This window comes from Mesoplodon mirus (assembly GCF_964341445.2).
Source record: "Mesoplodon mirus genome assembly, chromosome: 4".
NCBI classification, from domain to species: Eukaryota; Metazoa; Chordata; class Mammalia; order Artiodactyla; family Ziphiidae; genus Mesoplodon; species Mesoplodon mirus.
In genome coordinates, this window is record NC_138979.1 from 24,334,411 (window position 1) to 24,361,649 (window position 27,239).

The 27,239-nt window shown below is 42.6% G+C and overlaps 1 protein-coding gene across 2 annotated transcripts in view; it reads left to right on the forward strand.

Moving 5' to 3' along the window:
- The window catches only part of SFMBT2 (Scm like with four mbt domains 2), a 208,305-nt gene that overhangs the window by 100,089 nt on the left and 80,977 nt on the right, over positions 1-27,239 (forward strand). For both annotated transcript variants that reach the window (XM_082618047.1, XM_082618048.1), the window contains exons 5-7: positions 2,218-2,306; positions 3,958-4,204; positions 12,197-12,294. In XM_082618047.1, the coding sequence (XP_082474173.1) occupies positions 2,218-2,306; positions 3,958-4,204; positions 12,197-12,294 (434 nt within the window). The remainder of the gene's footprint in view (positions 1-2,217; positions 2,307-3,957; positions 4,205-12,196; positions 12,295-27,239) is intronic.

Genomic DNA, 27,239 nt, shown 5'->3' on the forward strand with positions numbered 1-27,239 from the left:
CTAATCCCACTTATGAGGGCTTCAGTCTCATGAACTTATTTAATTCTAATCACGTCCCCAGGGTCCCACCTCCTAACGCAGTTACATTGGGCATTAGGATTCCACAAATGAATTTTGGAGGTGACACAAACATTCAGTCCATAGAAATGGGTGTAGCATTGAAAAATGTTTGCTACACTTGCTAATGATGGCAAATAACATTTTCCAATCCCAATAATACAGTTTTTGCCCCAAATATATGCATTTCCTTATAAGTATGTATGCAGAAGATGGTATTTTATTTGAGGAAAAAAATCCCGAGTAGTAAGAGATGTTGAAGATGTGGGTTGCTCTTTGCTAAGTGGGTCCAGGTCTAGGACATTGTTGTCCCACCCAAAGCTGGGCTTTCCAACTTTGCCCGCATCCCTTTCGTCTTGCTTGAATCTCTTCCATTTTGATGTTTCTCTTGGTCTTATGATCAGTAATGGGTGATGGTGGGAGATATTGACTGAGCTGCAGGTTAGTGATTGAAACAGCAGGTTGCTGCCACTGATCCCTAAGCTGTTGGCAGTTCTGCCAAAGCATGTTGAAAGTTTCCATCTTCAGTTTGTGGGAATCAATAAAAACTATCTGGTGAGAATGTGTAATAACTCAGTATATACTTATAACAAAACTAGAGTTGTTATTTATTAATTGCATAGATGTGCCAGGTATGGTTATATTTTTCTGACAGGTGTATCTTCTTTAATTCTTATAGCATCCCACAAGCAAAATGTTGTAACACTAGAGGAAAGAGTCAAAGAGAAATTAGGTGAATTACTCAAAGTCATGTAGCCAGTGATGGCAGAGCCCAGCTCAGAGTCCAGGTCTTCACCACACCGTGAGCTTGCTTTTCCCACCACCGGTGTGGCCTCTTTCCCTTGGGTAATAACTCTGTTCCTTTAGGTTTGAGCTAGAAATGGTTGCATCTTGCTTTGGAAGAACCTAAACAATCTATGAACTGCTTGAGTCTTCAACCTTTCACAGAGGCTATGTATTGAATGTGGTACCTTGGGCAGTGCTCCTGGGTCCTCTGGTCTTCATGGGATGTGAAGGTCGGTATCACAGTGGGTGGATGGGAGTCTGGGCCAGTGTGCTGTTCTCATGTGGCCAAGGTTGTGAATCCTGTGATGCCCTGAGAAGGCTTGGGGCCTCTCCCAGGGGTGGCTGTAACCTTAGCTTTGGGACATCTGTAGCCTGGGAGCTATGCCAAGAAGTTACATTTTTCTCAAGTCTTGGGTTTGAAGCACTTGTAGAATGCTGGCTTCCAAAGGCCGATATTTCTTTTGCAAAAGATGTCTCAAATGCAGTGCTCTCACCGCTGTTCGGGGCCCCAGACAGTGGCCTCTACCTTGGCTTCTCTGCCGTTAGCTTCCTTTGTTTCCCTTCAAGCCTTTATGCTATTTTCAGATTCATCTTATACAGAGGTTTCCTGTTTATTAAACGTGTGTGCTGGCTTTCTGGCTGTCCACCGTTTTATTCCATGATTTCCCAATGCTCTGTGCTCAGGCCAGGCCGTGTGTCCGAGGGCTGCACTTTCTCCATCTCCTCCCTCCATCACTCTCATTAGCATATGCTGTTCCTCTCAGCCTGCAAATCCCTTCTTCCTCTTCTCTGCCTGTATAATAAATCTTTATATAATTCAGAGCCTGGCTTTATTTTCCCACCTGGAAATAAATAAAGCACCCTCATGGAGCTGTTTCTTCTTGGAACCTCCTAAATTCTGTGCTTTAGAATATTTTCTAGGCTTTTTCAAAATAATTTTTTTCTTAATGGTTAATTAATTAATTTTCTTTTTTTGGGCTGCGCCGCGTGGCATGCGGGATCTGTAGTTCCCTGACGAGGGCTTGAACCCTCCCCCCCTGCATTGGAAGCGTGGAGTCCTAACCACTGGACTGTCAGGGAAGTCCCTCTTCTTTGTTGTTTACAGAAGTTTCTGAACAGATGATAAGACTTCAGGGCTTCACATTCTTTCATCTCCTTGGTGCCCAGCAAAATCTAGGCACGTGGTAGGTGTGAAGTCACCCACTGCTGACAGATTGTTGTTGCCATTTTAGTACTTCATTTAAGCACGGCATTTAAAACGAAGAAAAGTCATGAAAGAACACATGTGTACAGAACAGTGCTGGGATTTTAATATGTTGAAAGCTCCACTGATTTGTTGAAGTGTGTTTTTTTTTCTCTCCTTTGTCTCACCAGCAATCAAAGAGAAGTACACGGACTGGACAGAATTTCTCATTCGTGATTTGACTGGTTCCCGGACGGCCCCAGCCAGCCTCCTAGAAGGTGTATGTATTGTTATCCAGCTATTCTCTGTCTGAAGCAGCACAGTTACATGAGCTCACACCTAAGAGCACCTTTGCATATATCCTTCTGCGGGTACATGCGTCCACACGGATATCGGTGTCCAAATAGCATAACTTCCTGTCCTTTCCCAAATTACTTAGGTTACTGATTCTAATGGCACTGAAGAATCTTCACCTTTGGTCCAATCAATAAGTGGAAAATTTGCTTTTATATGAACACATTTTAAAATAATAACATGTTAGGATAGGTATCCACTATGCTGTATGTTTAAGACTCTATCTTATGTTAGTGAATGTATATAAAATCCTGTAGAATAACTGTTTTGTAGAGGTGATGACTTAAGCATATATGTGCTGGGGTGTAGTCTCAAAGTGTATTGATAAATGGTTCCATTAACTATTGCATTCCGAGGCCGAAATTTAAACACGTACACATTAAGTAATAGAAATGGCTAACCATATTTAAATGTGGTTAAGGTCATTTTAAGGTACTGAAGTAAAAACAGTTTAATCTGCAATCTTGATGGTAATATGAAAATAATTTTATCATAAAACATTTTAATATTTACATTCTAGAACAGGAAGAGAAATATACTGTTATAAATAATTATTAAGTCACCAAATCTGTTTGAAGAATTCCCCTGATAAAGGGGAGACCACAATGAATGACCAAGAATACAGCGTGGGTTTTGACAATCTCATTATTCTCTTAACATTAACCATAAATTTCTCACCTGTCATAAATGCTATTGATATTTTGGAACACCACGGTCTAATATACAGTCATCTGGTTTTGTTTTGTGATGATTTTTGCCTAATGTAGTTTTGTATCTCAGTGGCTACTACTTTAATTGTTTGGTTGACAAATCAAAATGATGATTGTTGACCCTTTCAAAAGAACAAATTGTTTTACTCCGTTAAATTTTTTTAAACATATTTGCCTGCAAGGCTGGCTGAACAAACACCCTTTTCCTATGCAAACATGTGCTAAGAAGGTTGCTTAAATGGGGCAGGTGTTATATATATTTTGTAAACCAACTATGGGGTTAAGTGTACAAATTACACAATAGCCTAATTTAGCTGATTATTAATGTGTATTAGGCATTCATCAAAAATGTCCTCTACACATATTCATGCATTACTCACGTAATCAAAGTACGAGAGTGTCCTGATTATGACAGTGGGGCCATCGTAAGATAAATGTCTGCTGAGTCAAGGTATAAATTGATCGCCCCATATCAGATGTGTCCGTCTATGGGAAGAGCAGACATTTCGCTACCGCATGTTTTCTAGCTCGAGGCAAATTTGGTGTAACGCTTCTTAAAAGCACCCTCGTTCCTCACAAATGCAGTTTTATCTGGGAAGGGTGATTTGTTTGGTGAGAACTTAGCACAAACTGTCATTTTCTATTTACTTGTGGCTTTGTTGTTGGATACGGAGTCGGGTATAATGGATGTGTGCGCGGGAGGGGAGGGGAGGGGAGGGCGGGGGCAGTGGGGTGGAGGGAAACACCAGACTGTTTGCCAGTAGCTTGGATGATGGTGTGAAAAAATATTATCTTCTGCTGTCATCTGTTTCCATGAGAACCTTAAAATAAAGTTTAAAATAAGGAGTTTTGCTTCTGTTTAAACAGCCTCTGCGAGGGAAAGGCCCTATAGACCTCATTACAGTTGATTCCTTAATAGAGCTCCAGGATTCTCAGAGCCCTTTTCAGTACTGGATAGTTAGTGTGATTGAGAATGTTGGAGGAAGATTACGCCTTCGCTATGTGGGATTGGAGGACACTGAATCCTATGACCAGTGGTTGTTTTACTTGGATTACAGACTTCGACCAGTTGGTTGGTGTCAAGAGAATAAATACAGAATGGACCCACCTTCAGGTAAGGGCCAGAGCTTTGGCTGCTCTCAAGCGTTTTAGAAAGAGATGTGATTATTTTCCTGGATGTCTCTCTGGAAAATGTATTAGCTCTGTGGTGTCTTTTACATCTGTACTTGTGGATATGAAGCAATTTAACTTCAAATGCTTTGTGTAGCAAATAGAACCCAAGACTTCTATGAATAGCATTCAAAAATGAGAAAGCAGAACTGGAGGCTGTGGAGAAGTTGATCTGGTTCCTTTGGAATCAATGGTTTGGAAATGAAACACACACTAGAGTGGGGCTTGGTGATATTCTCTATTTTTCTTTAGGAATTTGATAGTCTTGCGAGTAGGTTCTAAAGTCTTTGTACTTCTGCCCGTCCACCCATCCACTCACCCAGCCATCCATCATCCATCCACCCACCCACCCATCCATCCATCCATCCGTCCATCCATCCATCCATCTGAATATCCAAACCAAATGCTTATCATTATGTTATCTGTCCTGACCTGGAAATAGCAAAGAGAAAATCATCATGCTCTTTTTCCTGGCATATCATAGATTTTTAAGTAGCTTCAAATACCTTGTCAGATGACTTTCCAGAGACTTAATTGGGTAGAAGAGTGCATTATTCTTCCTGACATACCTAACTGGGCAAAGATCTCAATGTTTATGAAAGAACCATTCTTGAATGTTTACTACATGCCAGGTGATTTTATATCTGCTCTGATGTTTATTTTGATTCCAAAAAACTATTTCATGTGACTGTTTCCTTTTACAGCAGAGAAAATTTGAGACTGAGTTTAAGGTACTCGTCCAAGATCACCCAGTTTGTAGGAGGAACGTGCTGTAATTCAAATTCCCGGGTCCCCTCCCTCTTCCATCCAATTCCCCCTGCTGCCTCTGACTGGCCTTACAAACCTTTCGATATGTAGCTTCAGAACAAAAATGTTGTATTCTTATGGAATTAAAGATGCCCAGGAAGGAATACTCCTTTCTTCCCAAATTTGCTGATTTTCATTCTGGTCAATTTCACAGGTTTATTGGAAGCAAAGACTTGGCTCTTTCCTTCATTAAAATTGCCAGAGGTTTTTTTCCCTCCCATCTTAGTTGCCAGTGTTAGTCTTGAAGACATGAAGCTGAGGCGTTATATTTCCCTTTTCCGTCAGTCAAGGGCTTTAATTGAAAAAACGTCTTGGTTCTGTGTGTCATGTGTTTGCATTTGAGTTGAATTTGACAGGCATATAGACATAGAACATGGTATTTTATTAGTATTATTGTTGTCAACGTTTTGAGAAGCAGCCAGGAAATCCATTTATACCCTGAGTAATGTGGGGATATGATTACAAACGAAGGGCCTGTCAGTTTTGTGAGAAGAGATCTAAGCTCATGTTTGCCTTGGGATGCATAACCTAGCAGGAGAAATTTACTCTGTGCAGAAAGTTGGGTGTATAAGTCTTAGCTCAGTATCTAATTGCTTTATAAATTTTAAGAAAAATATATTTGCCAGTGTAAAAATTTATAGCAAAGCAAAGGATTACTACTGGCTCTTAGGTTCTGTGCAGTGTGCCCTTCCTATGACATCGTGGACTCATACTCAGCAGCCAGAATGGAAAGTGTCCCTGCAGAAACTAAGGAAATATTTCCATAGGAGAGTTCTCTCTCTTCCTTTAGATAATTTGATGTCTTTATAAGACAAGAATAAATTGTGTTTACTCACCTTAGTAATTTTCTGGAATTGTCCATTTCACTGAAGCGTTAAAGACTTTGGAAAAGGCATTCATCATCAAGAAGTTATCTTCCCAACATTTAAATTGTCGGCAGCTAAACTTAGTTTGGGGTACTGTAGGTTTAAAATGGATCTTGGTCAGACCAGACACATCAGGAGACTTTTTGTTTCAAGCAATAAGTCCTGATGGCAGTGGCAAAAAAAAAAAATTGTCTGCAGGAAAGGCTATGGGTGGGAAGAAGAAATTAAAAGGTGAAAGGACACCCCCAAATGTGACTCTTAGTTCTTCAGATGCAGTAGTTACAAGATGAACACTGAATTCTCCTCCTACCTGATTGAGCAGAGCAACACCCGGGAAGGCAATTAATCACCCAGGTTTTACACACGGGAACAGAACCCAATCCTTTGCGTAAATTAATTTCAGAACCCAGTGTGACTTGTTAAACTTAGATGATAGGGCTCTTTCCTTGAATGAAATCTAGGTGGGAGTAAAATTTCACACTTGCATAGAAAATACTAGGCTGTTTTTTCTTATTCCCAAACACGCTTAAGTAAATGAAAAGTGTTCATCATTGACTGGTGCTGGAAGGGTTGGGGAGGAGAGCAGGTAAGAGAGACCTTGGGTATAGAGTCGTCCCTCGGCATCCACGGGGGATTGGTCCCAGGACCCCGAGGATACCAAAATCCAGGGATGCTCAAGTCCTTTGTATAAAACAGCACAGTACAGTTGGCCTTCTGCATTGAGGGTTGGAGGTGTTCTGCACCTGTGCTTTCCCCTTCCCAGGTTCCACGTTCGCGGGCTCCTCCATCTGTGGTTTCTTCCATCCACGGGTTCCACCCACTGCAGGTGGAATATTCAGGACCTGTGGGCCGGGAGGGCTGACTGGACTTTGAGAGTGAGGCCGTGCCAGGTCAGCCTACTCTCGATGCCCTCTTCGCTGTGCTGACATCAACACCTTTGCTGAAAGTAATCATAGCTCCTCCTTTCCTTTCCTTATTCTTTCTACTTCTTGCAGGACACAGTATTTCTCAAATGTTTGGTGCGAATAGAGGTATAGAAATAGGTGACAGAAAGTAGTTGGCTAGTCAGTCTTCAAACACTGGAGGAGAAGGTGCTGGCTTTTATGCTGTCTGCCAGTGAGAAGCCTGCATCCCATCTTTGGATGGAATCAGAGGACACGGGGTGGGGTAATGGGAGGTTAGAAAGAGGGGCAAAGCCACCTTGCCCCACTCGACCCACCATCAGGATTGCAGTGCTGCTGGGGTAGGTGGAGTCCAGCTTCAGTGAAGACCAGGTGAGGGAATGGAAGAGGGTAAAATGCCGATAATCATGGGAAGGACAGTGGCTTCCCGTGGTCCTTAGTGATTCAGGCATTATCAGGACAGGACTGGGAATCCACGGGTGCCTTTTCTTCAGTGCCGAATGGAAGGCAAATCATGATTAGACAGACCTGGAGCTGCTTTTCCAGCTGTGTACCCCTAACACCTCCCCTCATTTATTTATTTTCCTGTCCTGTGGCCTTCTCTGTGTTCCTCAAGCTTTCTATGCGTGTCCCCTCTTTTGGAATGCTGCTTTACCACGCCCCCACTTCATCCAGACCTTGGATGAGAGGATTTCACTCACCGCTGAAACTGAAAGTGCGGGACCCATTCTCTGCTGTGTTCCCTGACACCCTCCCCAGCACATAGTAGGTGCTCAGTAAATATGTGTTGAGTGAGTTGACTGAATAAAAACTCGGGTGTGTCTAGACAGAAGGAAGGAACCAGCCAAGTCCACCTTCCAGGAGCCAAATAATTGATGGGGATTTGGAAGCCAATTTGGAGGTGAGAGCCCAGGTGGAGGCACCTCCACACAAGGAGGACTGTACTGTCCTCTTTCCCCTGAAGTGTTAGGGGGGCTTCTGAGCAAGTAGAGATGTGATCTCTTGTTTAGCACCCAGGATGGCTCCAGGATATAAGATGCACGGGAATGTGGTCTGTGGGGTTCAGGATGAGAATTTCTTCCTTTAAAAGGGTCCATGTATGAACAGAGCTTTAGAAACCCAACAGAGTGGAAGGAACATGGGCTTGGAGTCAGGGTTCAAGTCAGCCGCTCTTTCTACTTCTGTCACTGGCTACAGAGCTTCTGGGCAAGTTACTCTACTTTGAACCTCAGTTTTTACATCTGTAAAATGGGGATAATCATACATTTGCTGTGCTGTTAAGTATTACTCAGGTGATTGGTATTTTCTAAATATTCAATCTGTGATCAGAGTTTTAAGATTATATTTGATCTTCTAAGAAATTTAAGTAGGTCATTGAGGTCAGGGGTCATTTAGAGGCCCCACCTGCTTTCATATTTTTGGATGTTTAGAAAGCAAGGTAGAATCTGACATGGTTTTGCAGAAACTAGAGATGAAACTTTTTGAAGTTTAAGAAAAATCCTTATCTCTATATTCTTTTGTATATTTTTTCCCTTCATAATCTTTATGTCAACCATTTTCCCCCCCTTTCTTTCTATTTTAGGTAGTTTCTAGAGCCAGAAGTTTCTAATCATCTAATTCAGATGCTTCTTACTTGAACTATTTCTCATTCAAAAAGAGTTGTTGTTGTTTGTTTTAGCTCAGGCTACCTTAAAGAAATACCATTGATGGGGGGAGGGGGCTTGAAAAACACAAATCCACGGTTCTGGAGGATTGAAGTCCAAGATTAGGGCATCAGCATGGTTGAGTACTGGTGAGGGCTCTCTTCGTGATTTGTAGATGGCCACCTTCTTGCCGGGTCCTCAGCTGGCCTCTTCTTCTTCTTTTTTTTTTTTAAATCTTTTGGCCATGCTGCACAGCATGTGGAATCTTATTCCCTGATCAGGGATCGAACCCATGTGCCTTGCATTGGAAGCATGGAGCCTTAACCACTAGACCACCAGGGAAGTCTCCCAGCCTCCTCTTTATGTGTGCATAGAGATGTATATATCTATATCTCTATCTGTATCTATATCTATGGGGTATTGAGAGAGAGCAAGCATGCACTTGAAAGAGAGCTCTTTGGTGTTTCCTTTTACCAGGGCACTAATCCCATCATGGGGGTCCCACCCTCATGACCCCATCTAAACCTAATTACCTCCCAGAGTACCATGGCATTGAGAGATTAGGGCTTCAACATACTAATTTTGGAAGGACACAAGCATTCAGTCCATAGCACTTCCCAGTGTCTATTAAGAAGCATAGATGAGCCTTTCCTTACTGGTCAGAGCCTGGTGGAGAAGGAAGGAGAGGAGGGTGTGAGGTGCATGAATAAAGGGGATCACCCCTCCAGGCCTTCGATCACCCGAGGCTGAGAGATGATGATTTTGCTCACTCCTCTTCCTGCCACACTCTCTGTGAGATGGACTGCCAACATGCACAGGGGGGGACACCTCGTTTTCACTCAGGCTTCTAGTTAAAGATGAATCAGGACAGGTTTTAATTGCTTATTACTTCCCACCAACAGAAATTGACATGATACACTCTATTAAATTACCTGCAACACGATCACTTTAAGAACCTGTTTTATGTTCTTTTAATGGTGCTATTTATTGTCCATAAACTTGCTGGCGTAACCAAGTGCCTCTCTGTCTAATGAAACACACGCATGGTCTGTTGTTCTCTGCTTATTGAAACTAGGAGGTGTTTAGCTTCTGCAGGTGGTTGAGCGTACTGACAAAACTGCAGTTGCTTTTCACCTTTGAAGACAAGGAGTATGCCCTGCCGTGGGGTTAAATTCCATATTAGGATTCAACACCCGCAGCACGAAGACAAAGCTTAAGATTGTAGGACAGAGTTAAAAGTCCCGTGAGACTTCCTGGGGGTCCTCACGTATTCAGGCTGCTGTAACACAACACCACAGACTGGGTGGCTTATAAACAGCAGGCGTTGATTTCTTACAGTTCTGGAGGCTGGATGTCCAAGATCAAGGTAACAGCAGATTCAGTGTCCGTTGAGGACCCACTTCCTGGTTCATAGACAGCGTCTTCTCACTGTGTCCTCACCTGGAGGAAGGGGCGAGGGAGCTCTCTGGGGTCTCTTTTATAAGCACTCTAATCTCATCATAGGGGCTCCATCCTCATGACCTCATCACCTCTCAAAGGCCCCACCTCTTAATGCCATCACCTTAGATGTTTCAACATATGAATTTTGGGGGAGGGGGGCATATTCAGATCCAAGCACCAGGCTTCTTAGGCTACTTGTCTTTGGTTTGGTGGAACAGACGTGGCATCAGGTGGATGCAGCCTTCTAGGATGATGTGGCTGGTCCAGTCCTGCTCTGCCAGTGTGTGTGAGTCCAGGTGTCAGGAGAGGCTGTGAGCATCCCTCTGGGGGCTGCCTGTCTCCTCACTCAGTTCTGAGTTTGGAGCTGACCATGTTGGGTTTTCATGGCTCTGGGCTTGGGTAATTCTTAAGCCATTCATCTTTTACCCTCTTCTTTGCCTCAGGGGCTCCCCTTCCCCCCCAGAGACCTCAGTTACAGACTGTGGGAGCTTGGGCACCAACACTTCCTCTTCCCTTTTTCTATCCCCTATATGTCTGCAGACCCTTCCTTTGACCTTGTCTTTGGAGGTCACCATCCTTTTCCATTACTTGGTTCTCCTTTTACTACCATGTCAAGCTTGAACTCCCCATCGACCTGCTTCCAGAACCCTGGAAGAGTGGATTTGTTTCTGTTCTACTGAGGAAGTCCAGGGTCTTGTTTATTGTTTCCCTCCTGACCCCGTCTTGAACTGCTGCCTTTGGTGTCCTCTGGGCTTTGCTTCCTAGAATCCCGAATTGCCTTCCCTTTTCACCGAGACGTTGATGCAGTGCCCCTGAGCTGAACCACTGGTATATTCCAGGGAATCTGCCTCACCGTCTCGGGACAATTTGTAGGGCTCCGTGAATTGGTCCTTCTTCCTCCTTTGTGGGACTCTGTGATAAGCGGTTTCTCCCTCAGGACCCCCCCCACCCCACCCGTGGAGGTTGGAGGGACCATTCATTCATTCTCTGTAGAGGTGTTTGTTGGGGGGACCTCACTGTGTTCCCCCAAACATGTATACCAAGAAGAATTACAGGCTATTTTGTCTCTGATAGAGAAACGCCAAATTGGGGGAAAAAATTCTGCAGCGGTGTAAGAGCATAAATAAAAGGCTAGAAAGAATTACAGATACTATACACAAGTAGAGCCTATCTTGTCATTAATTGTCCTTTATGTGACTTGGTGTGTCTGACAACGAGGGACGGTGGGCAGGGCATTGATACCTTGACTCCTTCTGACAGCATCTCTCACCTAACCATAATTGTGATAGTCTGAAAAGACTAAGTAAACTGCTGAAACACAGGTGCTTCAAGCTCAAGGTGAGTTCAGAAGCTATGATCATCAAAATATATGGCCGCCTGCTAAAAAGCAGACATGCAAGAAATTAAAAATATAGCCCCAAAGGCTTAATGTTGCCTTTTAACTGTGCTTAAATTCATATTCATATCCTAGCTGTCTGTCTGAAGTAGCCTGGGTTGATATAGGGAAGGTATAAACACATCTACTCCAAGTGAGTGCTTCTGCAAATCCTATTTTGATAAGGTCTTAAATCTGTTGAGATCAGATCATAAAATTCCCCTGCAGTTTCAGCAGTTGGTAAAAACAGTGCTCAACAATTTTGTTCTTTTAATTTTGTATTCAGACAGTGTAACCACCTTTTGTAAATCCCTTCCCCCCACTGCCTGGGGGAAAACATGGGCAACGTGATGTGTTAGCAACATTTCAAGTGTAAATATTAGACTTGGTTGGTAAATTTTAATTTACCTTTTCATAATTTCCTGACTTAAACGCGGACTATTTTTAGCATATGAGAGCTTAGAGATTTAGTGAAAAATAGGCTGTAATAACTGAAAACACCAGACAAGAGTCTTTTCTAGTTCGGAAATTTATCAGATAATAAGTTCTTCATCCATGGATATTACTTCCCAGGTGATGGAATGGAGTTCGGGGCAGTGGATGGATGAAGTGTGGTTAATGTGATTTATACTATTAAATTATGCCCAGAATGCATGCATATATTCCCTGAAGAAGAGCCCTGTTAAGTTTATTCTTCATTTCTGATCGCAGAATCCCAAATTGCTATTTAATTTCAGGAAATCTCTTTAGCAGGTGGCCTTTTATGGTGGGCAGGGTGTGAATTCTTAGGGTTGCTGCGCCTGCCAAGTTATTATGAAATCCTGAGAAGATAAAATCCGAGAAAGAACCACCCAGTAAAACATTTCAGCCCTTAAACTCTTATGTGATTTGCTGTTGATACAGAAATCTATCATTTGAAGATGGACTCAGAGTGGAAATGTGCTCTGGAGAAATCCCTTATTGATGCTGCTAACTTTCCTCTTCCAATGGAAGTGTTTAAGGTAAGACGTAGATTCATAGCAGTTTTTCTCCTCTTTTCGAGAATAAACTGTAAAAAGTTGCCCATATCAAATTATTTCCCACTATTTAAAAAGCTACCTTCTTGGCCGGTGTTCATTTAAAGTGTTTAAAATGTTATCTGTTCCATTTTGCTCTGTTTTGTAATCCTCCCAAATACCCATATTCCAAGATAATGCTTAAAATCTTTTATCAAGTAATTAATAAGGATATTATAAGGTAATTTGAATCTTATTAAATTTTTTTTCAGGTTTACATTTTTTTTCTCCATCTTATATTATTATGGAAATCTCATTTTCACCCTCTCACTGCTTACCAAAGAAACTAAAGAAAATGGAGCAAGCCTAATTTTGGTATTTGCTCGGTAAAGATGATAGAAAATGATGCTTCTCTTGATGGCTTGAGAAACTCATGAGTATCTGTTGGGTAGTAGGCCTTCCTCTAATAGACAATGAAAGAAATGTACCACGACTGAAATAGGTCACCTAGTTCTTAAAACTCTTAAAAATTATGCTTAAAATTTATATGATGTGTAGAATATTAAGTTCTGGGCAGGAGTGATCCCTCTAGCAAGAGGGACCCATAAAACGGTCTCTTCCTATTTGGAGCTCGAGTAGGTGGGAAACAGCTCTACATGGACTGTTTCCTGGGAGACTTGTGGATGGGCTTGTGGTGGGCTGACGTAAACCTGCTTTTCAGTTCCTAGCGGGCACATTTCTGCAGGGCCGTAGAAGTTTCATGTGGGAAATGAAATTAAAACGGTGTCTAGGTACCGCCTGCAGCAGGAGTGTGTGAGGCTCGGACTGGGGCGCTGGCTTCCTGGATTTTATTTACGGGGAAGTCCTCGCTCAAAACCTTAACCTAGCAGGGTGAATCACCGATACTCTTGTTCCGCACTTTTCTCATTGGCAACATTGGACTTAAGACCTCTTCTGAAAATAATTATTAAATTATTATTAGCAGTAATAATCACACTGATCATGCAACATTATCTTGGGCTTTTTATTTTTTGCTAACTGACCAGATAACTTCTTTTTCCTCCTCCTTTCCTGCAAAAAATAAAATAAAATAAAAATAAAAATTAAGAAAAAGAGCATTTACTCTTCCGTGAACTGGCTCCACTGCCTCTTCGGAAGCCAGCCCACCACGCTTGTCACTCGTTTGACCTCTACAGCTGGTGTCTACTGTCTTTTCCCAGTGGCCTTGGTGATATTAAAAAAACACCTTTATTGAAGTAGAGTTGAGTTACAATGTTGTATAAGTCTCAGGTGTGCAGCAGAGTGATTCAGTTATACATATATATGTGTGTGTGTGTGTATATATGTATTCTTTTTCAGATTCTTCTCCATTATAGGTTATTACAAGATACTGAGTATAGTTCTCTGTGCTATACAGTAGGGCCTTGTTGTTGTTTATCTATTAGATATATAGTAGTGTGTATCTGTCAATCCCAAACTCCTAATTTATCCCTCCCCCAGTTTCCCCTTTGGTAACCGTAAGTTTGTTTTTGATGCCTGTGAGTCTATTTCTGTTTTGTAAATAAATTCGTTTGTATCACTTTTTTAGATTCCACGTATAAGTGATATCATAGATATTTGTCTTTGTCTGACTTACTTCACTTAGTATGATCATCTCTAGGTCCATCCTTGTTGCTGCAGATGGCATTTCATTCTTTTTTATGGCTGAGTAGTGTTCTGTGTGTGTATACACCACACCTTCTCTATCCATTCATCTCTTGATGGACAGTTAGGTTGCTTCCCTTAGTGATATTTTAAATGTATAAATCTGATCATGTTCCTTGCCCTTGAGAAAATAAATTTTATTTCAAAATAGAGTATCAATATATTTATTTTGGAATATATTATACACATACATTTGAAATATACATGTGAGGAGTTCACAGAGTGATATAGTGGAAATACAAATCCCCCCTGCCCCCTGTCTAGACACGGGAAGTTGCGGGTCCGTTAGCATCCCTCCACCTGACCTTTCCCCATCCTCTTTCCTGGCTCTGGGTAACCAGCTCCCTAACTTTGGTGTTAACCATTTCCTTGCCTCTCCTTGTAGTATTGCTACCTATGTATGTTTTCCTTAATCTTACACAACTTACTTCTGACAACACGAGAAACAAGACCAACCCTGATTGTTTCAGGAGAGGGCGTTTTCCTGTTCTCCAGAGTGGAGGATGGCTGGACAGTGCCTGGGTCCTAAGCCGGCCTCGCTTTCCCACAGAGTTTGCAGGGCAGTTGAGTAGGCACAGTCCTGAGCTAATCTTAGGGAACTAGTTGGGTCATCAGCCAAACTGCAGCTTGAACTCCAGGTACCGGACCTCCCTTAGAAATGCGGACAGGTCTGGCTCCGGTTCTCAGAACAGGCCCAGCACAGCATTTCTGTGCAGTGACTTGAATGTTCTCTTCTGCTCCAGGCAGCGGGACCTCGAGGGGTCCCTGGGACCTTGTTCAGAGTGTGGTCAGGACAAGCCAGGTGCCGTTAACAGTCTGGGTCCGGCTTACTTTGGCGTTTTGTCCTCAGCTTACAAAGATGATAAAACGAAGCAAAGCGTCTTAGTGCTGGCAGCCTGCTCGCCTCTCACCTCGAGTGACTGCAAGAATCCTGATTCTGTCCTCACGCTTCCCTGATGGTTTGGGTATAGAATTCTAGATCTGCTGTCATTCTTCTCAAGAATTTGGAGGTATTGCTCCATTTTTCCTCTTCTCCTCGGGCATCTCATATTCTCCTTTTCTCCACTGTTGTGAAATTTCACGATGATAGGCCTTTGCAGGTGTCTGTTTCCATCCAGAACGCAGGGTTCCCCGGGTGTCTGCAACTCATACCTTTAATTTTGGGGATGCTTCTTCTAAAATGACGTCTTCCACCTCTCTTCTTCCACCTGTCTTCTTCATCTGTGACCAGGTGGTAGTCCTGGGCTGGCTATGTAATTTTTTCTTCTTCTTTTCATTTCAGGTTTTCATTTTCTCCTCTGTTTTTGCTCTGCTGTCAGAGGTTTTCTCCACTCATTTGTGCTGTTGTGTTTTTATGAGCACTTGTCTGGTGCTTTTTCTCTGAATGCTGCTCTGTTTATGGCCTCCTCTTCTTGCAGCCTGGAAGCATGACTTTATCTTGTTGGAAGTATTGATTTTTTACAGTTTTCTTTTCCCAGAGTAGTTTGTTTCCTCCATGTTGCTTTTGGTTTCTAACTTTCTTGCTAGAGGCTTTCCTTGGGTATCTGAGAATCCTTGACTTGTGCGCTCTTGAGTAAGAGGGAGATTCAAAAGCTGCGGGCCGGACTGGTCCACGTAGGGGGACCTTCTTTGTATGGAGGCTACTTCTTTGTATGATGGTTTTTCCTCTTTAGCTGATTTCCAAGGAGGAGAATTTCAACTTCCAGCCTGGGGTTCAAGGTCGAGCTGCCCGCATTCTAGGAGCTGAGTGGCAAGAAGAGAGCCTGGGGTTTCCGTGCTGAGTTTGTATTTTCCTGCATCCACAGACCAGGGACCACCTGCTTCATCCTTTTCTGAGGAAACTGGAGGACCACTGGTCTGTAGAGTCAGGGAGGGGAGGATACCTGGGGTCCACCTGCTTCCTAGACAGGTCCCTACGCATCTTATTCTATCACCTCCCACTCACCCCCAGTTTCAGACATACCTGCTGTTACCGGTTTCTGAGCCTCCTGAAGGTCCTGCCCCGTTCATTAGGCTGGGTCTCAGCTTTTCTGTAGGAGGCTTGGGACTTGGCTCTGTTGAATATGTTAAATTAGTTGCTTCTTGTTCATCTGCATTTTAGCTTCTATTCTTTAGTTTCTGTTCAAGTGGCTTTGCGTCTTTAAAATTCTTTACTGTAATTTTGGTTAGAGTTTAGGAAGAGGTGAAATTAATGTGTGTTTTTAGTCAGCCGTCTTCATGTGGGACTCCCCTTTTTAAAGTCTTGTAGCTTGGACTGTAGGGTAAACTCCCACATCTTTCATTCAGTGAAACATAACTCCTTGGCTATAGTCATACTCAGTAAATATTTCTCAAATATACGATGAATTATTGAATGGAAAAATGCATTTAACTCACTGATTTGAAATACTTTGAGTTAATGTAGTTACAGATTAATTGGATATGCACTTATTATTTAGAACTATGAATACTAAGACTCAAAATATATAAACATTAATAATCCTCATATATTTTAAACTAATAATTAAGTAACTCAGTAAGTGTTTATTGAGCAGTTATTCTCTACATAATTCTCTTGACCCGATTCCAGGGTTTCATAATTGTTTATATTTTCTTCTAAAATACGGTTGCCTCCTTCCCTCACTTTAATGTTTTTCTGTTAGAAATCAGACTACTATTTTTATGGAGTACTTGAGAATTCTCCTTGTCCTCAATATTTTGTTTATAATTAATGGTTGCTTTTTAAAAAATATTTTATTTTATATTGGAGTTTAGTTGGTTAACAATGCTGTGTTAGTTTCAGGTGTACAACAAAGTGATTCAGTTATACACACACGTATGTATTCTTTCTCAAATTCTTTTCCCATTTAGATTATTACAGAATATTGAGCAGAGTTCCCTGTGCTATACAGTAGTTGCTTTTAAGAGTAGATACTGAATATTTTCTGTTTTTCACAGGGCCTACAGGATGTATGGAGTGGACAATTAATACATAAAAATTGGCTGAATTGAAAATTCTGTGTTCTTAGAGCGTGTGAGACGCTTTTATAAATGTTTTCTTTTATTTCAATTTGACGGAAAAGAAAGGGGCAATTTTCTGAACCAGACTTTGTATGGAGGGAATATTTATACACTTAATTTTGAAATCCTGAGAACAACCACTGTTAGTTCCCTAAGGCCGTTGTAATAACTTACCACAAACTGGATAGCTGAAAACAAGGGAAATGTATTCTGTCATGATTTTGGAGACTAGAGGTAAACATCGAGGTGTGAGCAGGGCCACGCTCCCTCTGAAGGCTTTGAGGGAGACATTGTCCCGTGAGTCTGTTCTCACTTCTGCAGGGGGTTGCCTGCAGTCCTTACCATTTCTTGGGTGTAACAGCAGACCTCCAATCTCTGCCACTGTCTCCACATGGCCTTCTCTCTACGTGTCTGTCCAAATTTCCCCCTTAGGGACACTGGTCGTTTGATTTGGGCCTGTGCTAAGGCAGCGTGACCGCAGCTTAACTTGAGCGCATCTGCAGAGTCCCTGTTACCAAATCAGGTCACGTTCGCAGGTTCTGGGTAGATATGCCTTTTTTTTAGGGGTTGCTGTTCCACCCAGTACAACCAAATTTCATGGATGTACAGTAATTTAAGAAACCACATAGTAGTATTCTCTACCAAGTAATTCCACTTAAATGGAGGTGATTAAGTTCAGAGGCATTGCATGGGGGCATGGGATAAGGTTCAAACTCTCTTAGCAGTTGCTTCATTTTAATAAAAATGAGAGATTTATTGCCCTTGATTTGAGAGAACACTTCAAGTGACTTTTGGTTGCCATATTTTCCTGAGAATTCTGACTTCCCTATTTGGAAAATGCAGGTAAATTTCAAAACATATATTTAGAAGAAAAATAAGTAATTAATGAAATGAGTACCAAAAAGGGGGAAGGGATTAAAAAATATTTTTTGTTATTGAAACATGAATAATGAAAATTTTTTTCTTGTAAACCAGTCTCATTATTTAGAGACCCAATAGATTTGCTGAGAATAATCCATATATCAATACTAATTTATCTGAGAAAAATATTTAGTATATATTCCTGTACTGCAAATCAGCAAGGTCTCTCACTAGCTTTCTTTTTTACTTATTATATTACCTTTGCAGGCCATCATATGATTAACTTACGACACATCCCACTGTCAAATAAAGTGAAATGCCCCAATTTCAATAAAAGCTTTTTACTTTTGTCTTCACAAAGGACTACTAGGGTGGGTTTCTCTCAGAGTTTGTTTCTGTCATGAAATGAAGTTAATACAGGGCTAATCCAGTTTTTTGGCCAGGGATTTTTATACTGCTTCAGTTCTAATTCACTAAGTATTTACTACAATATAAGGAGTGGATTTGAGGTAATTTAGTTAAGTTTTAAAAATAGGGTCAAGGGAGACTAGACCAGAAGAGTCTAACTATAAAGAATGTAGTATTTCATGTGTGAGGCGCTCATAAGCCTTTTATAATTACTGCTACTTTTCATTTTCTGCTGTTCTTGTAAACTGTAATCTTCATTTGTGACCCCTCTTGTTTGCAAATGTTGTTATAGAAGTTTCATTGACAACTCCTATATACATCAAAAAGACCTGCAAATAAGAAACAGCAGTTCCTAATTTGCCAGGTACTCGAAATACAGTACTTTCCCCTTAGAGGAATACACATGTTCAGCCCAGGGAAAGCGGGGGCTTTTCAGTGCACCTCATTTGTGACTGCACCTTGTAATTGCAAGGAAAGAACATTATTTGAAGTGTCACTAAAATCGCTTTTCATTTTTACCCCTTAAAAAAGTGAAATTGTTTGAATCTTTTTTCATTCTTTCTGTTAACAAAATATTTAAAACCTTTGGTGTTTGAAATACCAAAGAAGCTATTTAGAGATTTGCAGAAGAGTCGAAGGAACTCTAAATAAAGCATTGAGCTGGGGCCATAAACCTTGCATGCCTTCTATGTGGGGGTCCCCAGATCTGCCGCCAGGTTTGGTAATTCACCAGGACTCGAGGTTGTTATAATTATGGTTACAGTTTATTATAGTGAAAGACAGATGGCAAAATCAGCAAAGGGAAAAGTCTCATGGGGTGAATTCTGGAAACCCACACACACGCTTCCAAGAGTGTTCTCCCAGAGAAGTTGCCCAAGGCAACTTTTTTTTTTTTGCGGTACACGGGCCTCTCACTGTTGTGGCCTGTCCCGTTGCGGAGCACAGGCTCCGGACGCGCAGAGTCAGCGGCCACGGCTCACGGGCCCAGCCAGTCCGCGGCATGTGGGATCCTCCCGGACTGGGGCACAAACCCGTGTCCCCTGCATCGGCAGGCGGACTCTCAACCACTGCGCCACCAGGGAAGCCCCAAGGCAACTTCTTAATTCCTCCCATAGCGTGTTGGGCCAACATGTGCTAGGGATGCTCATGAGAGACTCACTGCCCAGGGCTGTCATGGGGGGCCGGCTGTGTGGGTACCCATCTTGCCCAGCATGTACCCATCTTCCAGACTCCCAGAGGAAAACTGGGGGAGGGGATCAGTATAAACCATATGGTTGGTACAAACCATGTAGGCACAGTAGACCACTCTTACATTTAGGGAAGGTTTCATGTCATTGTCGGGCTCAGTTTATCAGCTGTGTCCCCATAGGCCAGCCAAGACCTGATCCTGGAAGCAGACCTTTCTCAGGACCGCAGTCTCAGGCCTGCTACATGTGTTGGTTCTTCTCTTCACGCCTCCATTCCGTCCCTTCACACAGTCTGTTGGCTCTACTTTCAAATTCCTTCCTGAGTTCAGTCACCCTTCACTTCGTCCATCACCACTACCCTAGTCTAAGCTATCATCCTCCCTGGACTCTTGCATTCATTTCAGAATTTATTTCTGGGCTTGTTATTCACTGCCCCTCTGCAGTTTGTTCTTCCAAGAGCAGCCAGACAGATTCTTTAAAAAAAAAATTCAGATCATGTCACTCCATTGCTTCTGTGGCTTCTGATCTGACTCAGGTGTGATATGCCATCTTTGAGCCGCTTTGCTGCTCAAGGTTCTCGTACACTCTGCTCCACCCTTCGGCTTCCTCTGTCCATCCAACACACTGAGTCCTCAGGCCTTTGCAGTGATGCTCTGCCTAGAAAGGGGTCCCTCTGGCCAATGCCTCAAGGCTTCTTCCCTCTCTTTCTTCAAGTCTCTGCTTAAAATTAAAAAAAGCACCCTCACCTCCATCTCCCCACAGCCTGCTCGGCATTTATCCGCCCACATAGTCTGCATCAGTTTGCTTTCTCTGTGTCTGGTCTGTTTCTTCTTCCTGGAATGTACCCTCCGTGAAAGGAGATTGTTTATTTTCATGACTGCGCCACCCCGGTGCCTTGAACAGTGCAGCCCATCTTAAGCACTCAATGTCCATTCTTGAGTAGGTTAGTGAAGAACTAAGTACAGATCTCAACTTAGAAAGTTAAAGGCTCAGGAGAGGTCGTCAGTACAGCTTGAATGAAGGAAGTCCCTGCGAGCGGTTCCGAATAACAGGGATGACTTTGTACAGCGAGGAAGGCAAAGGGCTTGATGGCTCCTGTTTGGTGGGTTCAGTGCCAAACTGGTACTTTCATGATCAGCTAAAAATACCCCAGGTCAGTTCTTGGCTAAGTGGAGGAAATAGTTGAGAGCACCGAGGAGAAGATTAGGGATGAATTGAAATGAAGAAAACAGCTCAGCATAAAACCCCCCACGTTCTATGACACCCCATTGCAGGTGAGCTTGCAGGGCCAGTGTTTGCTTCTTGCTGGATGTGATCACAGAGTAGAGGGAATATTGCCTCCTGTATGTTGCCTGTGGGTTTTTTCTTTTCAAAGCATCTGGCCCTACTATCTCTCAGGGTCTTGACAATAACATAGTGTCAGGTGCTACGGTGTATGGTGTATGTATTGTTTCCTCTTTAAACACATAGATCAGTGGACACACAGGGAGCTTAAGGAACGCCCTGGGGGGAACGTGTTAGTTTAAGGGACAGACTTGGCCATAAACGACAGGTTTCTGCCTTCTGCTCCGTCTGTTTTTCCACTGCTGTGCATGCCTTCCTCATATCACACGCAATTCCTCTGATATGGTTGTAGCTGTGAACAGATGGGATGCGGTTGGACAGTGATGACCTGATGTTTCCGGGTTATTTCCGTTTTATTGGAGGCTGAGGAGAGATGTGATTTTCAGTGGGACACCTACACCCGTGGTACTAGCTATGTTCCCTTCCGTTGTTGCCTCCCTGACCAATTCCCTATCAATATCTGTGGCCAAGGTGGAGGCTATAGGGAGTCGAGGTTATGGTAACTAAGACTTTTACTTCATCAGGACTCACAGCAGGTAAAAAGTGTACCTGGTCCGGTACTTGGATAAAATACCCAGGCTCCTGGTGTCCCCCCCCCCCATAGCTTAGCTCCTGTTGTCTTTGACTTGGGTAGCGGTTGAATGGATCCAGAATTGTGTATCTATAACTGATACGCATTAAAAGTTCCCTTGGCATCTGTAAATAAAGGGCTTCCACTAATGGCAAAGCAGTACGTTAAATTCAGCTTGCTTTGGTCTCAAGTGATTCCTGTCTCACTTGCTTCATCGCTTCTTGCTTTCCCCATAAGTTCATGTTTAATTAACAGAAGGAAGGTGCCGCTGAGAGAAGGCTAATTGAGAAAAAAGATGCTACATGTGACCATTATTATATTTTTACACAAATACATAAGGAAAGGCATTCCATGCACATATTTCTTCTCTGTTGCGAGTGTTCAGGCTGTGCTCATAACACACGGAACATTCCACATCTGTTATTTCTTTAGCTCTTTTCAGCTTTGAATTATGTATCTGTTGGTGCATTTGTAGATTCAACCTTTAGGAGAGAACTCCTTGTCTGTTTTCGCATCTGAGACCTAGGTTACAGGCCAGAGAGAGAAGGTTAAGTGTGGCCAAGAGTGAAAAGCTTTCCTTTCTCATTCCGTCTGGTCCAGCCAAAGGGGTAAGAAAGGGTGTGAGCCGCTGTTACCATAGATTGTCAGGTTACGGTTTCTATGGTGACCGACTTTTGCTCTCTTTTGGTAGGTAAATACAGCAGCAATACAAAACTCGTAGCTGAGTTTGGCCTTCAGGTACTGGGATCCTTGGATTCTCCCAGAATTTGCTCGAGGCCACCTATGTAGGGCCAGAACTTAATTTCCTGAGCATGACATTCCCTGTCCCACCTGGCAGGGTGTCTGATACCAAATAATTTAGCAATAAGTGTCTGTGTGACTCTTGGTTGCTATTTCCTTCTCACCAACTGAAACCCCAGTGGTTCTTTGAAAGAGAGTCTGTCTTAGGCAGTAGGTCATGTTGTGACCGGACTGGTGGCTTGACCCCTGTATCCTGCTGGTGTTGATGACCTGACTTCTGAGTTTCTGCCCAGCAACTGGTCCCAGGCTGGCTTACCTCCAGCTCTGGCCCCGAACACCCAGACCTGGGAGCTTGCCCTCTGCCATTCCCTCCTTTGTCCTTCTCATCTCTTTAAAGACTTGGAGAGGTTTGTTAAAGTCTCTCGGGGATGGTGAATCGCAGAGATGTTCAGTTTGTGTCATGCCCATCCTTTGCCACTTTCAGAAACCAGAAGGAGGGGCTTGTTTGTGTTATTTTTCATGTGCTCTGGGTTCTTGAACTGCAGCCCACGCATTACGTTAACTCAGAAAGCGCCACGGGGACATCATGTTTTTATGCATGTTGGAAAAAATCTGGTGAGACCTGCTAATGAGGGCAACTTTGGTCCAACAGTAAAGGTAACGATGAAAATCGCAAAGCCCAGAGGTATAAAGAGTTCACTCAACAATGGCTTGATTTCAGGGCCCCCTACACCGCTGCCTGCATCTGCCAGATAGCGACTTGCTTTTAATTCTAAACACTAAGACTTTAAAAATACAGTCCACTCTTAGTTATCTGAGCTGTGAGTTATCCTTCACAAATGGCTTCTGTTGGCCGCTGATTATTCCGGCTCTCTCCAGTTCCTGGGTTTCAGGGAAAGCAAGATAATATTTGCGTGAACTTCATGTCATGGGTGTTGGGATACGAGGAGGGGACATCGATCTCTTACTTATGAAGCAGACGCATTTCAAAGTGATTGTCATAGCATATTTTAGTTTTTTCTAGATTTTCCATGCTACTCGCCAGTAGTTAGAGTAATTAAGAATTGATCATAATTCTTTTTTTCTGTGGATGATTTGATAATAAATGATAGTATAGTTGTATGGAGGCAGGGTTTTTTTTCCCCTCAAAACACAGACAGATTAATTTTTTTTGTAGGTTAGGTCGTACTTTTTTTTTTTTTAAGTTTTTTTTTTTTTTGATGTGGACCATTTTTTTTTGTCTTTATTGAATTTGTTACAATATCACTTCTGTTTTTTGTTTTGGTTTTTTGGCCACAAGGCATGTGGGATCTTAGCTCCCCGACTAGGGATTGAATATGCAGCCCCTGCATTGGAAGGCGAAGTCCTAACCACTGGACTGCCAGGGAGGTCCCCTAGGTCGTACTTTTAATCTCCATCTTTTCTTTCATGGATAGGCAGTTGTAAATTGCAGGATCTCAAGTAGGCAGATGGATGTAAGAGAAGTTTAAGTTCATTCTGTCTACAGAGGTTTAAAATCTAATGGAAAATGAGGACCACGTATGATGGGGCCCCAGCTACTGAACCTTCCACATATTCCCTCCTGCCTGAGAAAGCCCCCCTGGTGCAGAGGTTTGTGTGAGCTGCAGGTGTAAATGAAAGCGTGGGAATCCTTCCGTCCTGCGAGTTCTCTCTTTCCTTCCGTGGGCAGCCAGTGTACAGTGAATTTCCGTGTCGATGGCACAAAGTCAAGGATAAGGTGAGACTCTGCCCCCTGTTTCTTCTCCAGCTCCATTTATAACCAGAAGAACCCATATAAACAAATCAGATAAACTTTATTTTAAAACTGAAATTTTTATTGAGGTAATTGTACATTCAGATGCAGTTGTAAGACATAATACAGAGAGACCTACTCTTCACCCAGTTTTCCCCAATGGTGACATCTTGGGGAAAAAACGCAGTTTTGCAGCCAGGATATTGACATTGATACAATCCATGATCTTACTCAGATGGCCCCAGTTTTACATGTGTTCATGTGTGTGTGTACTTTTTTTTTTTTTTTTTTTTTGCGGTACGTGGGCCTCTCACTGCTGTGGCGTCTCCCGTTGCGGAGCACAGGCTCCGGACGCGCAGGCTCAGCGGCCGTGGCTCACGGGCCCAGCTGCTCCACGGCATGTGGGATCCTCCCGGACCGGGGCACGAACCCGTGTCCCCTGCATTGGCAAGCAGACTCTCAACCACTGCGCCACCAGGGAAGCCCTGTGTGTGTACTTTAAAATTTTATTTTATTTTATTTTATTAAAAAATTTTTTTTGAAGTATGGTTGATTTACAGTGTTTCAGATGTACAGCAAAGTGATTCAGTTATACATATATATATATATTCTTTTTCAGAGTCTTTTCCGTTATAAGTTATTACAAGATATTGAATATGGTTCCCTGTGCTATACAGTAGGTCCTTGTTGTTTACCTGTTTTATATATAGTGGTGTGTATATGTTAATCCCAAACTCCTAATTTATCCGTCCCCCCTTTTCCCTTTGGTAACCATAAGTTTGCTATCTATGTCTGTGAGTCTGTTTCAACAAATCACATAAACTTTTACATGAATAGATAATGTTCTGTGATTAACATTAAAGGAAAGGAATGGATGAGTTTAGAATAGTAGAAACCTGACTTAAAGCCCCCCCGATATTTAAGAACATGTCATGCTTGGAGTCGGTGGAGAGATTTCTAGATTCCAGCAGAATTACTTTTTGCCTAATTATCTTGATTGTGCTCAGAGTAAGCACAAGCATACACGGCACACATAATGCGCATTTGCAAAGGAATTTGGAACATTTGATCATTTCACTTGTGGTTTTGTACAAGTTAGTCCACTTGCTGGACCTTGGTTGTTTTTGAGCTTCCAGGGCTCCTGGGAGACTTCAGGTCCATCAGCCACTGGGGTGGTGAGCAGGGCGTGGCCGACGCATCACAATTCCTTGTTCTCCTGTAGTAAGTTACACACCTTTGGGATATCTTTGGAATATACAGTATATTAACATGCTCAGACCCTTCAGGATAGCGTACAGAATAAAAACGCCAATCAAGCCGTGGAGACTTCACCTGGACGCCCACATCATCCTCCAGTGGAAAGTCATTGCAGCGATGTCGACCATTGCTTCAGTTGTTGAGCCCAGACAGGACGGAAGAAATGATACCAACCACTTCTCCCATGTAATCTCGTTATCCTCCCGATAACCTGACGTGCAGGTATTATTAGTCTTCTTGTAACTTGAGGAAAATCAGAGAAGCTAGTCTCCTGTCCTACCTCACACAGAGCCTATGGTGGAAGCAGGACCCAAATGCAAATCTTTACTGACTTCACTCTTAACTGTATCTAAATCAGTGGTTCTCAACTGGGGAGTATCTGGCAGTTCTCTCAGTGTCTGGGGGCATTTTGATGATGACACAGAGCTGGGAGAGATGCTCCTGGCATCTGTGGGTAGAAGCTGGAGATGGACGGAACATCCTGTGTGCACAGGACAGCCCCTACTAACAAGGCATCAGTTGCCCCAGGATGCCAGCAGTGACCAGGTGGAGAAACCCTGGCTAGAGAATGGGTTTTTTTCTTAACCAGGAGGTAGGTTGACCCATGGAAGGCAAGGGCAGCCGGGATTTGAGGACGATGCTTGAGATTTTCACTGTTCTTAGATCTGTGCTGGGCTGGCTGGCAGTCGGCACTTTCCCACTGGGAATCTTCTCCACCTGTGGCAGAAAGAACACAGATGGACGTAAGCCCCTGTGTTTCAGGAGCTCCTGCTGTGTCCAGAGAGGGCAGGACAGAGTCAACCTTGCCCATCACTGACTCTTCATTCTCCCTCTGAAGGCTGGATTCCACATGCGGGGAGACAGTTCAAGGCCATTGGCCTTGTTTCCATGACAACAGTTGAGTTGCATTGAGGGCTCTCAATAGAAGGGGACACCCAGCAATAATTTTGTCAACCGCATCCTGGCAGTGGGGTGTGAGGCTGGAGAAAAGCTAACCCCCAGAGCCCTGACTGTGGTTTTCTTTAGCCCACAGCCCTCAGGCTGGACACGTGGGGAGATACCCTGGCTCATTAGGAGAGAAGTAACTAAGCTTAAGAACAGACAGTGTAATCACTGTTTACCTGTACCCACAGCATAGGCTCTGTTTTTTTCTCATAGTGGTGCTGTAAGTAAGGTTGAATTTCTTGCCAATTACAGTGCTTTTATGGTGCTTAAGTATTAATGAAAGGCATCCTCATTGCCCCTGTTGTTTTAAAACAACCAGTGTACCAGTTTTTGGACTTACTGTGGAAATAGTCCTGCTATAATCGCCTGTTATGAATTCTTGTGGTTCAGGTTGACGTATATAGTACTACGTTTTCTCATGACTATTTTTTAACTTGATTGAATGCAGGACTAGTTGATAAAATTGCTGTTTACAGCTGTAAGTAAAAAAATGGAAACGCTTATTAGTGTTCAGCTTATAGATTTTTTATTACCTTTTTATAAATATTTCATTGGCTGAGTTTAATTCAGTGCAATGGAATTGAAATATAATAATGCTATTGATTTAATAAATGCTGGCATCCTAATGTTCAATGAGGGTAGTTATCTAATGAACATATGAGCATTAGGTCTTTCGTAAAACAAAAAGAGGAACAGTATGATGAACTGCATTGGATTTTTTTTTTTAGCATAACACAGCATGCTGATATGAATAAAGGAATTAAAGCCTAGGTTATTATATATGTAGTACTAATTAAAACCTTCCTTTGACTTTTCTGAAGCCTGTTCTTGGAAATTCTGCAAATTAATTGAGGCCTTTGAAAAGATGCCTATGCAATGTTTGAGGTCCCTGTGGACCAAAAACTGGCATGTTGGAACTGAAAAAATTATATGGTGCAGTGTTTTTGTGTATGATGCACTCAAAGATTTTAGTACTTAAAAAAAATGTGGAGGGGGGTTGAATTGCATTATCAGTTTTTTTGTCCATTTTTTTTCATATCAACATAAGCAAAAAGAAAGAACCAGAGGATTAAAGATTGAGAATCAGATGGCCACCATTAAGGAAATTCCTGGAGCATTTGATTGTGGAACTCAGGCTGTAAGAATTAGGTTTCTGCCCAGGGAATGAGGCACTGCTTTT